Source organism: Balaenoptera physalus (assembly GCF_965194825.1).
Source record: "Balaenoptera physalus genome assembly, chromosome: 6".
Classification (NCBI taxonomy): domain Eukaryota; kingdom Metazoa; phylum Chordata; class Mammalia; order Artiodactyla; family Balaenopteridae; genus Balaenoptera; species Balaenoptera physalus.
This window is the reverse complement of record NC_138885.1, coordinates 134,056,734-134,072,114: the sequence shown is the minus strand read 5'-3', so window position 1 is coordinate 134,072,114 and position 15,381 is coordinate 134,056,734. Positions and strand designations below refer to the sequence as shown.

The 15,381-nt window shown below is 48.0% G+C and overlaps 1 protein-coding gene across 14 annotated transcripts in view; it reads right to left on the bottom strand.

Annotated features, from left to right (window-relative positions):
- AGAP1 (ArfGAP with GTPase domain, ankyrin repeat and PH domain 1) overlaps positions 1 to 15,381 on the bottom strand; it is a 550,747-nt gene that overhangs the window by 277,870 nt on the left and 257,496 nt on the right. For all 14 annotated transcript variants that reach the window (XM_082466340.1, XM_082466341.1, XM_082466330.1 and 11 more), the window contains exons 7-8: positions 4,788 to 4,915; positions 2,940 to 3,095 (exon numbers count right to left, since the gene is read on the bottom strand). In XM_082466340.1, coding sequence (XP_082322466.1) covers positions 2,940 to 3,095; positions 4,788 to 4,915 — 284 coding nt within the window. The remainder of the gene's footprint in view (positions 1 to 2,939; positions 3,096 to 4,787; positions 4,916 to 15,381) is intronic.

Sequence of the window (15,381 nt, the reverse complement as noted above, 5' to 3'; positions counted from 1 at the left end):
CTCGCGCCAGTCTCCGCTCTCCTCCGGGCGGGCAGAGCCCCCCGGTCTCTAATCTGCTTCCCCTTGAACGTGGGTTAGCTCCCATCACACTACTCCTGATAGAAAACAGAATCCAGCTGCGCAGACAGCAGAGGGGAAGGGGACGTTTATTACCCGAGTTACGGTTCCTTTGCTTCTTCCTGCCTTAAACTTGTCTCCTTTGTCAGTTACCCAGTGGGCAGGGTCCGGGACACTATTTTCTGGCACATTCCAACCCCAGGGCTGCCCTTATAAAGGGTGGGGATGGGGATGGGCACGTGTCAGAGCAGCCCCATTTTAAAGAGACTTCCCGGTGCTCACCTCTCACCTTGAACAGAAACCAAAGCCAGTGACCAGGAAAGGTGCCCCTTAGAAGGTGTCATGAGCCTGGGTGTTTCCCCTTCCCGCCATACCCTAGAAGGAGTGGCAAAGATACAGAAGATACTCTGGTCCACGTTCGAGAGCCCCCGCTCCTCCCCGCTACGCTGGTGTCCTGCTCTCGGCCCGGTCTCTCCGCATCTTCGGCAATGGGCTTCTCAGGTCCACTGAGCCATGAGTCAGTGCACAGCCTGTTCTGTGAGGTGACACCTCCTCAACTGGAAGACCCCACCTGGGCGTACAGAAGTGTTACAGGTGTTGGATAAGCCAGAAGTACTGCTTAGGTGACTGCTGTTATTCTCAGTATGTCTGAAGAAATTCCACAGTAAAGCATCTTATTCATGTACAGATTTACGCATATCAGATATTCACCTGTATTTTGCAGACACCTAATTACCTCCCTCCCAATCTATTACACAGCCCTACAACTACTTTTTTTTTTTTAAATTAATTTATTTTTGTATGCGTTGGGTCTTCGTTGCCGTGCACGGGCTTTCTCTAGTTGCAGCGAGCGGGGGCTACTCTTTGTTGCAGTGCACGGGCTTCTCATTGCGGTGGCTTCTCTTGTTGCAGAGCACGGGCTCTAGGTGCGCAGTCTTCAGCAGTTGTGGCACGTGGGCTCAGTAGTTGTGGCACACGGGCTTAGCTGCTCTGCGGCATGTGGGATCTTCCCGGACCAGGGCTCAAACCCGTGTCCCCTGCATTGGCAGGCGGGTTCTTAACCACTGCGCCACCAGGGAAGCCCTCTACAACTACTTTTGCTTATGCATTAAGAGAAATCATTCCATAATGTTAGTGGTGGTGAGATAAAAATGAAAGCGAGGCCACAAAGACTCTTCGCCCCTACAGGGAATCTTCTTAGCAGCCTCGCCGCAACTACCATTGTTTCCAGCTCAGAGAGATTAAGTAAGTTGCCCAAGGTCCAACAGCCGCTGGCAGCGCAGGACAGGGTCTGAGCCTGTCTGATGCTCACTCTGGCCTCCAATAGCAGCGTCTGCCAGAACTCACATGGCACAGGGCAAAGAGCAAAGGGAAGGGGAGAGTTGTGAGGAGGGGGTGTTCGCTGTTGGCAGTAGACCTTGGCACTAAAGACTTATCTGATGGGAAAACTGTTGTGAACGTGGTGGGAAAGGGACGGGGGGATCTATCGTACTTGGTAGCCTCGTTCACCATCAAGAACGCCATCTTCAGGGAATTCCCTGGCGGACCAGTGGTTAGGACTCCATGCTTTCACTGCCAAGGGCCCGGGTTCAATCCCTGGTGGGGGAACTAAGATCCCACAAGCCTCGCAGCGCCGCCAAAGGAAAAAAAAAAAAAAAAAGAAAGAAAGAACGCCATATCCAAGTAAGGGCAGTGGGTCAGATAAGAGACCTGTGGCCACCCCTGCAGAATCTTCCTTCAGTTTAAGCCAGGAAATACTGAACTTCTTTGCATCTAAGTCAGCAATAATCAACCAAGAGGAGAAGTCAAATGGCTTACAACAGGGCACCCTGACACTGGCGGCTGGAGACCTCTTTGTTGTGGGGCTGGCCTGTGCATCACAGGATGTTTAGCAGCTCCATGGTTGCTACGCAGACTAGATGTCTGCATCTAGTGGTCCACACCCACTCCAACCCCCGAGCGGAGACAATTCAAACTTTCTCCAGAAATGGCCAAATTTCTGGGAGTGCAAAACCGCCTGGTTGAGAACCCCTGCTTTGAAAGCATACATTTGTAATGCACAGACCTAGTTCCAGGAGGGAAAGTGTTCTTCTCAAATCAAATGACTTCAGTCACACGGCAGTAGCAGCTCTGCCTGGAGTTCTGTGCCCAGAGTTCTGGGCTCCACTGCAAAGCCTTCCATGATTGACTGGTAATGTCTGCTGTGTGTAAGGGAAGGGACAGGGCAGCAGCACTTTTGTGTCCTCTGTAGTTCAGGGGGTCTCTGCATCCCAACTGCCCAGGGAACTTTTAAAAACTACACATGCCTGGGCCCCACGCACAGATTCTGAGTTCGTAAACCTGAGCCCTGAGAGCTGATGTAGAGTTTTAAAATGCTCCGCAGATGGTTCTGAAGAAAAGTCAAAGTGGACTGGCTTCTGTCCGTGAGCCGCTAAAGACCCTGAGCTAAGTCCCCAGTGCTCCAGCCTGAGGAGAAGGGGGTCTGTGCATTGATACGGCTTTATACATCTCATCTGAAAGGCTTGATGCACACGTCTGGGGAATTCTGGTAGAGTCTGTCACCTCCATGTATCTAATGTGACAAGTCTTTAGCTAGAGACCAAGAAAGTCACAGGATAACAGAGACCTTTATACAAACCCCTTGCTCTTCATTTCTGACACGTCAGGACTCCCTGCAACTGAGAAAGTCCCACTTTGCTCCACATCTGCGTCTTGGCATCCTATAATTTTCTGAGACTTCCACAGAACTCAGCGCTCTTCTCGTTAATTTGGTTTGGATGCTACACCTGTCGTTGAGCCACCTGGCGGCCAGAGGACCGCTAGGTGAGCAGGAACCACCCTCCGATCTCCCCCCGCCCCTGGCCCTCCGGCGGGACACTCACGGTGAAGAGGTTGGACCGGCGCTTGGACTGCTTGCGGACGGGCGTGGGCGTGTTGGCCGCGGGCGGGACGTCGATGCGCAGCTCCTTCTGGCTGGTGCTCGGCGTGGACGGGACAGAGGAGGAATAGTCGCTCAGACTCCCGCCTCCGTTACTTGTCTGTAATGATTGAAAGCCAAGGTTTTGTTAGTGACACGCTGCAGGAGCCTACCCCGCCACCTGCGTGGGGTCATAACCCACAAGCCAGCAAGCTGCATGGAGGCGCGGCCCGGCCGGCGGGACCAGCATCTCCCGCTTGCTGGTGGCAACAGCATCAAGCAGGCACGGTTTCATCCTAGAACAGACTGATCGGCTCGGCCTCGTTCTGTCTAAGAAAAGTGACCTAAGACAGAGAAGTCTCTATCGTTTGATCTTATACACTACCAAGTGTAAAACAGATAGCTAGTGGGAAGCAGCCACATTGCACAGGGAGATCAGCTCGGTGCTTTGTGACCACCTAGAGGGGTGGGATCGGGAGGGTGGGAGGGAGACACAAGAGGGAGGGGATCTGGGGATATATGTATATGTATAGCTGATTCACTTTGTTATACAGCAGAAACTAACACACCATTGTAAAGCAATTATACTCCAGTAAAGATGTCAAAAAATCTGAGAGTTAAAATGTCATTATTTTCTATTTCCTCTGAAAAGGGAAGGGGTTGGTTGAACTAAGTGGTTTCTACAGTCCCTTCACTGCTCCAGATTAGAAGGAGAAAGAGTGTGATTTTGCCCAGTAGAACCAAAACTCACATTTTGAAAATGACCTCTTGAAGGGATAAATTGGGAGATTGGGACTGACATATACACACTACTATATATAAAAATAGATAACTAATACGAACCTACTGTATAGTACAGGGAACTCTACTCAATACTCTGTAATGACCTATATGGGAAAAGAATCTAAAAAAGAGTGGATATATGTATATGTGTAACTGATTCACTTTACTGTACACCTGAAACTAACACAACATTGTAAATGAACTAGACTCCAATAAAAATTCATTTAAAAAAAAAAAAAGAAAATGACCTCTTGGAAATGTGAATGCTTCTGGAAGATACTTCAAGATTCAGAGAGAATTAACAGATGCCTGGAGTGGGATTTAACATCCTTGAGCGTGCCTTCAGAGGACCCCACTGTAAACACACTTCCTGACTCTTCAAGCTACCAAAAGCACGATACCAAACCTTCTCGCTACATCTCTTTAAAGAGTGCCAATATGACACCCGCCTAAGAAATGTTAACCGAAGACACAGGGGCAGGCAAAAAAATAAGCCAACAGTTCCTTACTGGGTTTTTGGTTAGGTTCTTCAAAGTGACAGTTACATTGTTTGTTCCCAAGTAAATAGCAAAATGTTGCAATGGAAAGATACTAGTTTCCATAGGGCCTAAGGGAGACGGGAATTATAACTGAGGGCTGCCACCATATTGAAGCATATTCTGGGATTAGCTACTGAGATTCACCCACAACTGCTCAACCTACAAGCAGACAAGAATGAGGACCAACGTGGGGTCATTTAAATCAACAGCAGAGACGGCAGTGCATACCCCGCACCTCCACTCCAGCCAGCATGCCTCATAACACAGGCAGCGTGAAGACGGGCAATATTAAAGAATGATTCCCATAAAAACCACTTGGCCACAGCAGTTTCTGAAGGAGATGTTAAGTCAATTACTGACATGCTGTTATTTATAAAATTGAAAAGAAAAAAAAAATCCACCTTGGAGCTGGCTGAGAACACTATTTGGCAGGTGTGTCCTCCTGGGTTCTGACCTGCTTTTCAGTCCAACCTCTCACGGGACCAACATACCTGGCTGATGTGCACGGCAGACACCTGTGCGGAACAGACAGACGAGTGGCTCGGAGAGTTGGGTAGGGACTTGCAGGGCCCGATGGACAGCTGCTGCTTCTTCCTCGTGGCAACGATCTTCTGGGCAACTAGCGGACAGGAAGACAGAAGAAGTCTACGTGAGGCTGGTTTCCAAACAGAGGGAATGTGGCAGAGACCGAGGGCTGTCTCCGTTATCCACTATTCCCTTCATCCGCGTAACAGAATTCCTGATTTTTAGTAGGGCACAGGACTACCAGAATAGATATGACATTTCCTGAAGCTTTCTCCGGTCCATCCCCCTGCACCCCAGCTAAACATGGCCATGCAAGCAAGCTCTGGCCGATGGGATGGCAGCAGGAGGGTCACATGGCGGCGTCCAGGAAACACCCTGAGAGGGCTGCCCCTGGCTCATTTCTTCCTTATGTCTTTTTCCTTCTTGCTGTGTAAAAAGCACCTATGTTGGCTGTAGCTCTGGAAGCGACCTTGCAGAAGGAAGCCACACTTGGTGGGACACAAGCCCCTTCTAGGGGCTAGGCCTCTGGCTCGGCAGCCCTGTGCAAATCTCAGGTGCTTTATATGTAAAGCACAAAAATACACACCTATCTTGTTTAAATTATTCTAATAATAGGACTTTCCCCCCAGTTACTTGCAGCAAAAGTAATCCCAAATAAGACAGGGTAATTTAAACCAAACCCTTTGGAAAATCAAAAATCTATTTTTTTGCATAGCCTAAAGAATTACTCTTAACTCTACAGGCTACTGCATAGAATTATATTCAAGGACATGTAATTATGTCAAAGACTTTTTTTATTTAAATATATGGCTACACACATTGGGAGTTTATCTTAATCAATACAAATCTAAATTCAACCAGCCATAACTTCTCTTGGCAAATAGGCTGGCTGATAAAGCATATTGGATTTAACTGGAAAGGAAGTCAACGATTAGAAAACTCTTCCTACACCAATAGGTGTCACTACAGGAGAATAACTACAGCTTTTATTTGACTAGATGTGCGTCTTCGGGGAATAGCTGTAATTAAGTTCAATGATATTCAATCCTTATCTCTGCCCAGAGAGGTTGCTGATTTTAAAAATACCCACGCAAAGGAAACACACCACTGTCCCCAGCAATAGCTTATGTTGTAGAAGGAACACACACAGTGTCCGCAGATAATTTCTTTTCCAAATGAACATAATTTTAGTAAGGAACTGGTTTGTCCACAGCTTATGGCTTTCATGTAAATGAATGAGAGTATAAATATGATTAAGTGAAAATGCAATATATAAAAAATGGCTCACAGAGATGAAGAAGCAGCTTCATTAGTTACATCCCACCTCCGATAGGCCTCTTACCATCCTGAAAGGATGATATCAATTAATTTATCTTCCCGTAGTGTATTGACCATAACCTTCAGCAGCTAATCACGTTTAAATTACAGAGGAATATCGCAACACTCTGTCATTTCAAAACCATTGGCGTATCGATCTGGGGTCTTTGAAGACGCACATTAGAATATTTTAAAAATCATTATGTGAACTCAAAACTAAAACCTAAGATCAGATTCCAACAGCCGCAAAACGTGTGTCTTATAGGTGAACTGAAATCCCAAAACCAAAAGTAAATGAACTTAAAATCATGATTGTTTGGGTGACTGCCAATTTACTTCTATTTTTTTCTTTTTTTGAAAAAGAGCAAAAGGTTTTTTTTGATGTTCAACTACTCCTGGCCTCAGAGTCACTACTCAGTTGGATGATCATACTGACTTTCACCTTAAATCTCATAGAAAAAACCACAAACGTCAGAATTAAACAGGGCAAAGCTGTTGGGAGAACTTCATAGACATTTTCTATAAGTGTTTTCTACTCTAAGGGGAGATTCGAGAAACTTTCTAAGACAAGTCAAATATGTTACTAAAATCCTCATTTTATGGAACTCCAAATGCAAATGAACGTTCCCTCCTTCCCACGTTGAAGCTAGAATGAGCAAGTTCACGGGCAGAGAGAACCTTTTCCCATTAAACCCTCTCACAGAACAACAGACGGGGCTGTGCAAAGCGTGAACCACACGCTGAGGACTACGGTTCTTCTGTCCACTGAATTATTGTTTGGCCACATTTATTACAAAAAAAAAACTGAAGTCACAACTGCTAATAACTGGTAGCATTCTTTTCAACTTAACTAGAACCTTCAACCCTAGTTGTTTTATTTCCCCATAATTTTTATGTCTACACACACATGGAAGAAAGGAAATGAGTTACAAATATTTTGTTCTAAAATACATAGACTGCTTTAGGAGTTACAGGATCACTCATAAAAGTGGGGGACACTTAATAAAGAACAACATAAGTATCTGACTTAAGAAGGAAAAGGAGATAAAGGGACTGTTTTGCAAGGTTGGGCCACCTTCTCCTCCACAGTGAAAAGCCCCCGGCCCACTGCGGGCTACAAGGCTGGGCTGGGCTGTGTGAGTGGAAGGGCCCCCCACCCCCATAACAACTCGAGGGACACGGGATGCCAGGGGCAGGGAGGCACTGTTCTCCTGTAACTATGATCATCAACTTTTCCTGATATTTGGAACACTTAAATGTCAGGAGACTTAGAACATGAATATTACTTACACCCCAGATTACACTGGCTGGGAAATTTTTATAATCACTGAGTTTTTGTCTGCATTGGATCATTCCACAAATGAATACGTCACACATTTTATATTAATACATGCAATGCACGAATGAGAAAACAGAAACACAATCACTTGAGATTACTTAAAAGAATCTGTACTCTTTTATCATCGAGGTGTGATGTTTCTCCTATTTTGGTGACTTGCTTTCCTATAAAGTTGCCCGAGGCGCTAAGCTTAAGTCTGAAATGCTGTCGTTGGCAGATACGGAAAATGTCTGCTCTTTTACCAGACACCCACCCCACCAATTTCATTAACCTGATATGGCAATACTAGTACTTGGTGTCATTTTAAAAGTCACTTCCTAGGGATGTAACGTGCATGATAAACGCACAATAGTTAACACAGCTGTAGGTTATACATGGAAGTTGTTAGGGGCGTAAATCCTAGGAGTTCTCATCAAAGGTAAAAAACTTCTATTTCTTTAATTTTGTATCTATTTTACACAGATATATTATATCTCAATAAAACTGGAAGGCAAAAAATGTTCAAATACCTTCAAGTACAAATGAATGAATGAATGAATAATGTATCTCACTCCCTCCACAATTTTGAAATTTTATTTGGGTAATAGATAAAACATACCCTTTAACGAGCCCCTTTAACCATATCTATAATTACAATGTAGAAACTTCAAAACCAAGCAAGCAAATTGCTGGTGCCTGGGAGAGGCACGAGGGGCTCCTGGGGGCTGGCAGTGGCCCCTTCCTGACCTGGGTGATGACTCTGAGATCATTCTATTTTAGCCGTACCCTTAAGTATACTTTCATAAACGTATTTCCATTCTTCAACTAGAAAGAAGTTTATTTATGAACTTAATCAACAAGAAAAGCGAGTTATACATTTACTTTCCCCACGAATTTTAAATTCTCTATTGGATAGATGATAAATGGCACCTTTTAATTAGTGTGTAAAAATAAGACTCTCAGATAGCTCGCAAATAAGACCTCATTAAATCCTGGCCTAATGCCCGATTTCTGCTTCTGCTTTGTTTCTCAAATCATTTGCACTAGAGGAGGAGCAGAAAGAACGAATCTGGTCACACCAAGGGAATCAGGCCCACCTCTCACCAGGTAACTAGGGGGCACCCTCCTCCCCTCCCTCCCCTCCCTCTTCTTTGTCCCTTACATCTGAACGATGGGCCAGTGGTCTGCACTTCCCGTCTACTGAGTCATTTAATCCTCGCAGTTGAGGAAAACAAGGCAGAGGGGGGACCGGCAGGAGAACAGGGGTTCAGACACTCCATCGGCCCCCACGACAGCTCCAAACACTGCCACCTGGCAAGGAAGCACCGCCCCCCCCCCAGACTCTACGGCTCCCAGGACAGGCACTGTGTCCCTTTGGCCCTGTCCCCTCACAGACTCTCCCTTGCTCTGCTGACCACTGCAACCCAGCTTCCGCCTCCATCCCCTTGGCTGGACCTGCCATTGCCAAGGTCGCTGGTGACCAACTGGAGGCCAGGCCGCATCCTTCTTGGCCTCTGGGCAGCCCTAGGCACCGCTGATGGTTCCTCCTCCCATGACGCTGACCTTCCTGGGTTTCCTCCCCTGGCTGGAACCTCTTTCTCAGCCTCCTTCACCGGTTCTTTGAATGTGGGAGCTTCTAGGCTTCCTTCTTTGGCCCTTTCCTCTCCATGCCTATGGCTCCCAAATCTATACGTAGCCTTGCTTCGTGCCCTTCCTGCTTCTAGAACCGTGTATCCGATAACCAACGCCACAGCTGCCCCTGGACGCACCTCCGTGTCCGCGTGGGCCGACCTGGGCCTCGCCTCTAACTCTGCACCACCCGAGCACCCCCGGGGCAGGGACAGAGGAGCCAGAATAGATCGATTCTGCCACCAGAATTTCTCTTCAGTTCACGCTCACTGCCACTGCCTTGCCGCAAACCTCATCGGCCCGTGGCTGGTTTCTGAAGCAGCTTCCAAAGCTGTCCTCTCCTCACTGCCACCCAAGGCACACACTGCAGGGCGACCTCCGTAAAGGTGACTCGCACGGGCCTTGTCCCGCTCTCAGTTCTGCAAACGCTCCCGTCACCAGACAGACGTCAGAAGCGAAATTTCTCAGCAAAATGGGGCTCTTTCACGCTTGGGAGGGGTGGATTCTCCCCTCCTGTTATTACTTCCCATGGATCCCGGCTCCCATGACCCGGACACTCCTGGCCTCTTCCCAAGCCCTCCAGTGAAGGTCCGACCCGCTGACAAGTGACTTAGGTGATGGCCGGCTTGGGACAGGCTGTCCCTTCTCCACCCCTTCGGTCTGGGGCTCCCACGCTGCCTGGCACCATACGGGCAAGTCTGTCTGATTCTGGTTCCCACGGAAGGAAGCCCAGATAAGCTTCATTTCCCAGGACGGCTTTACCAATAAGAAGTAGTCATCCGATCGTCCAGGGCCTTATTCCTTAACTGGTTCCGAACCCCAGGGAGGACGAGGATCCCTGCCCAACCGGACACGGCCCCCCTCCAGCCTCGCTGCCGGCCCCCGGGCTCACTGCCCACTTCCCAGCCGGACACGGACCCCTCCAGCCTCGCTGCCGGCCCCCGGGCTCAGCCCACTTCCCAGCCGGACAGAACCCACTGCAGACGCCACAACGTGTGCTCTCCGAATCCTGTGACACAAGTTGCCACCGTGGCCCAGACATGCTTCCCCTTCTCTTCATGGCCAATTCCTTCTCAGAATCCGTATCTCGAGCATCACTTCTCCTAGGCAAGCCTTCCTCTCTAACCATCAGGTTCCTCTATGGAGACCCTGCATCCCAAATACCAAAGGTGCTAACACAACCAGCTCCGTGTTTCACCCAGGCCTTGACTGAGAACCACTGCACATTTACACACACACATACGCACACACGCACACATACATGCAGTCAGGGCCACGCTGAAGAGCTGCAATTCTACTTTTCAGCCCTGAATCCCTAGTGCCTGGTGCATAGGCATTGTGCAATAAGCGATTATGTAATAATCCCAAACCAGACACGTCATCATTCACATCAGGTCCTGGCCTCCTGATCTCTACTTACAGGGCGAGGCCCCAGGATGGGAGTGTCTTTGACACTCCTCTTGCGTGGTACCACCTGGCATCGGTAACGTCCACAATTAAGCACTTAAATTAAGTTTTTTAAAATTTCATTAACGATTATGACATTCTTGGTAAAGTCCAATGAGTGTTAGTAATTTAATCAGCAAGATATCTTCCCTGGTTTAAATGATTTACTTGAATTAAGTCAATTAACAGAAACGTCTGAAGAGCCATCTATGGGCCCAGAGAAGGAAGGGGAGGCAGGGGAAGAGGCATGTGACCTGGTCTCTAGCCTCATGCAGCTCCCAAGCCAGGAGCAAGGTCCTCTGCATCCCACATCAATAGCTCCAAGGTTTCACCAGAGACAGGACCGCTGAGAACTGCTCAAGGGTTCCACTGGGTGGTCCCTGCTGCCCCATCCTTTCTTCACTCCTTATTTACTCGGTTCCTACGACCCAACCTTCTCCCTGTGCAGGTCCTGAAGGAGCAGAGGCTTCTCCATCAGGCAACAAACTGGCGGCTCTTTCACGTCCCTTTTGCCCCAGTTCACTGAGGCAGAGGAGATTTAACTCATCAACCAGCTTTGTAATGATCTGCTTTTGAACATTCCCCATCATGACGCCCCATACAACATCAGCTTCCGCTGTGTGAGCCCTCCCATATGAGCAGCACGGCCCCTTCTGGAATGAGCAGAGCTGAGCCCCACGTCCTCGGGCTGCGCTGGGGAGCGGGTGACTCTGGGGCCTGGGGAGAAGTGGGGTCCGCAGCTCAGGACGGCACTGTGGAAGCATGTACTACACTTGACTGATGACGTAGGGTCCCAGCTAGAGGCCAAATAGAAACTTGGTGTGAATCAAGCCAAATCTGAGGAAGAGGATGATCCTTCGGCTACTAGGAAAAGCTGTATGTAGCCCATTGGGGCCAATACGGGGTGGCAGTTCTGCGTAAACAATGTTAGATAGGAATTTAAGTATGAATGATAAATCTGTTACGGTAATATTTTAAATGTTTATAGTAGACACACTGAATGAAAATCAACTAGCATGAGACTCTAATTTTGCTCCACAAAAATATTTTAAAAGCACAATTTGAGTTGGGGGTTCATGCCATTGTTTTATTTCTATTTTTGGTGCTACCACCCAAATGTAACATTAACTTTCTTTGCATTGAAGGGCTCTTCCATTAGAACCTTGGAGGGCTTACCAGGCAAATCCCCATAAAAAATGAAAACCACCAGGGACTGTAAATTTTCTAGTAACAAATAAAAGGTCCCCTAATGTCTCAACTCAGTTTTAAATTACAGTTGAGTGATCATTAAACTATCTTGTTAATTAAGTAGAAATTAATTACCAAATTATCTATGTAGTTCTGAATTTGTGACTTAGGAAAGAAAAAAGTTTGAAGTGGAATTTTTCTCAAAGTTAATGAACGTTAAAAGGGGTGTAGCCTGTGTTGTTGGTAATCCTATACCCATCTCCTAGATTTGTTTTCATGTGACGTTTTAGGAATAGAGGAAGCTATGCCAGAAAAACCATTAAAACAAAAAAGAGAGAGGGAGGCGGGGAGTGGGGAGAGGGGTCTTCTTGAAGGCCTCTTGGGTTGTGTGATGCTTGTGACAATTAGTGAACCACAGGGACCCACAGCCCTTCCTGGCCCACACACCTGTGGAGATCCTGCCAAACTGAGCCGCCAATTGGAAAATACAGTCAGCTCACGTTCCAAGACAATGGGCCAATTCCACAGACCTCCACGTGACTCTGGAAATGCTAGACAGGATGCTTCATTTACCTTCCTAGGGTCAACATGTACTTGACATTCAACCAGCACTCACCAACTGGGTCAATGAATGAACAGATGGATCAACAATGGGGACGGGGTGAGGACATGAGGAGAAGTAGGGGTGGAGAAGCAGCTGGAAACACATGTTTAAGGATCCCATATGCAAAGTGTGGATCGTATGCTTAAGGCAACAGGGAGCCGTCAAAGCTATTCACGGGCCAGTGACAAGATCCAGGCGTTGGAAGGACACCTGGTCTGTGTGGTTTGCAAGATGCAGGTGATCTCTACCTGGACAGTGGAGAAAGAAAGCATGGGGGGCGGGGGGTGGGCGCAGGGTGGGCGGGATTTGGGGGACTGTGACGGAGCGGCCGTGGTCTATACGCAGGACCCCGGCTCTCTGATATTCTGTTTTGAGACTCTCATGTCTCAGACTGCCCTTACACACAATTAACATTTCCAAGGGGTGTAGAATTCTAGGCTGATTACACGTCATTTGACGATTCAAAGCTACCAAAAGGAGTTATTCTAAGGGTATATGAGCTCACTGATGTAGTGTTAGCTAAACCCCCATAGTTTAAAAACTTTCAAAGCAGATTTGGACATTTAACCTATTCTAAGTTTCAGTTCCTAAATCTGAGTATGCCGATCTACCTTAGAAAGACAGGCTCTCCTGTTCTTTAACGTGTGTTAGATCTTCCTGTCGGCACGGCGACCCGCGAGGAGAAACTCATTATCTTTGTTCTAGCAAAGCTTTCATCCTTTTTGCCACTACCTTTAAAATCACCCAACTGCCCTCTCCGAAGCCGGCTTGGCCCCTTCCAAACCATCCTTCGTATGGACACGTTTATCATTCTAAAAACAGGCCTGGCTTGACCACTTCCACGTTTCATCAAGACAAACTATAAACCATCAGAATAGTTTCCTAATTATAACAAATATTATTAAGGAAGGAAACATACCCTGTAACTGAACAGGTCATAAAATGAATTTAGGGGTGCGTGAAAAGGAAACACTCTCCCATGCATTTGTTTTTTGATTCCTTGTCAATGAAAACCTAATGAGAAGCTCTGCCAGAACCCCTGTGCCCTTACCTCGTGTACTTGAGCACAAAATATGACATTTCTATTATATTTTTTAAAAAACCCTCTAGGCCAAGACAGGCCATGGTTAAAAAGCCGAATTCTCTTTAATTTCTTCTAGCGAAGCTTTCAAGTTTTCAGTGAAGTAATGAAATCCGAATTCTTAATCTGAGATTCCGTTCTTGTCTGTATTCTTTTTATCTCGTTGTAGTAAAACAAATTTATCTTCATTTATGTCGCAATTACCTATTAGGGTTGTTAATTTGCTGGAAATGAAGCTATTGTTTAATTGCTCCTATTAATCGGGGGATTTAAATGCCGACTGTAATAAACAGTTACCTTCAGGATGGAGCAAAGTCACGGCTGCTGACATTAATTTCACAATTTCAGAATGAGGGGAAATTTCTCCCATGTCCCAGGCAGCTGGATTTCCCTTTTCCTCCCAGAGAAAGTGCAAGAGTTTTTAAACATAAAATGTTTAAAAACTCATGCTGAAATAAACACGGTCTATTCAACGTGTTTTATACGTGTACCTAGTTCTGATGTAAAGTTATTCTTTGTGTCAGGGGAACATCAAATCATCCTGCCAGAAACCCACGTCCCTTTTTCATGCGTTTCTTCACAGCACAATTTTCTCTTAAAACCAAGTCCCAAAGTAGAGCTGCCCACGGGAAGCTCTGGGTCCCAGCGGCCCCAGATGTTGGGCTGGCGGGCAGCAGGCACCAGGACACCAGCCACCTGCTGGGCTTCTAGGCCTCCGAAGGACACGGGGCTCCTGCGTCCACACACAGAGGACTTTGAACATTCATTGCTCTCAAAAAAAAATAAGTTTCAGCATATCCCAACACCATATTGTCAAATGTCCTTCAGCTGGTTTTGCCTGCGGCCGGGCTGGACGCGGCGCTTCTAGGGCTGGACGCGGACTTCTAGGGCTTCAGTCAGCATTTCTCCGCTAGCAGGAAGGCAGGCGTTCCAATCAGCTCTGCCTGGCGCCCCCTCAGGGAGGGCATCGCAGGCTCCAGCGGCCCTGTGCACCATCAGGACGCCCAGCAGACCGTCAGTTCCAGACCTTCTGAGGTTATCTGCAGACACTGAGGGATCCTCCAGTACCTCTGCCCTCCCTCCCCTCGGGCTGCCTGGTCCTCCCTCAGCACCGCCCACATTGCTGTGCCTTCTCCAGCCTGCTGACCCCAGCAGCACCCTCATCTAAGACCTTCACCACATCATCTCTCCATCACTGTGCAGGCTCCAGGTTTTCCTCTCCGAGTGTAGAGGAAAGAACATGATCCCACCCAGCATCGGGCACAAATCCGATGCCTGGTGGACGCCTGGAGAATCAGGGCCCCCCTCAGGGATGGGTTCACGCTCCGGACAAGTCCGAGGCGCCCAGCGCACACTTGCGTCAGTGCTGCTTGGATCCAGGGGGCCTCCAGGGTCTCCAAACGGAAATGAGCACCACCGACCTGAGCAGTGACTCTCAGGAGGGCCACTGGGGGGGAAGAGACATCTGGGCTCCGGCCCTCCTTCCCCTGCCTCCCCTTGGGCACAGGTGAGGCCAGGATGACACCTGCCAGGCGTGCATGAGCCAGAGGGTGCAGCATCGATGCCAGTGACCCAGGCTGGTCCCAGGACACTCTCGGTCCTGCCACGAGTCTTAAGTTTAATACGCGGAGTCGGCTTTTCCCTTCCATGGGTCAGGGGCGGCGTCTTCCCTCTGCTCTCTGGCGTCCCTCACTCACGATCTATTCCTTCATCACATCTTGGAGCAGCTAGTATGTGCCAGGCAACCTGTCAGATGCGGGAGACAGTGAGGTCCACACCGGCCTGCCGGCCACACCACTGAGGAAACAGGGACCAGGAGGCCTTACACGCTCGCGGTGAGAGCGCCCTTCAGAAGAGATGGTCACACAGCCTCCAGGACTTCTTTTACTAAGGTCTCAAGAAGCAGCACTCGGCAATCTTAGCGGAGAACCCGCAAACCTCTCACTCCGCACCACTGTTTCAGGTTCAGCACCTGCC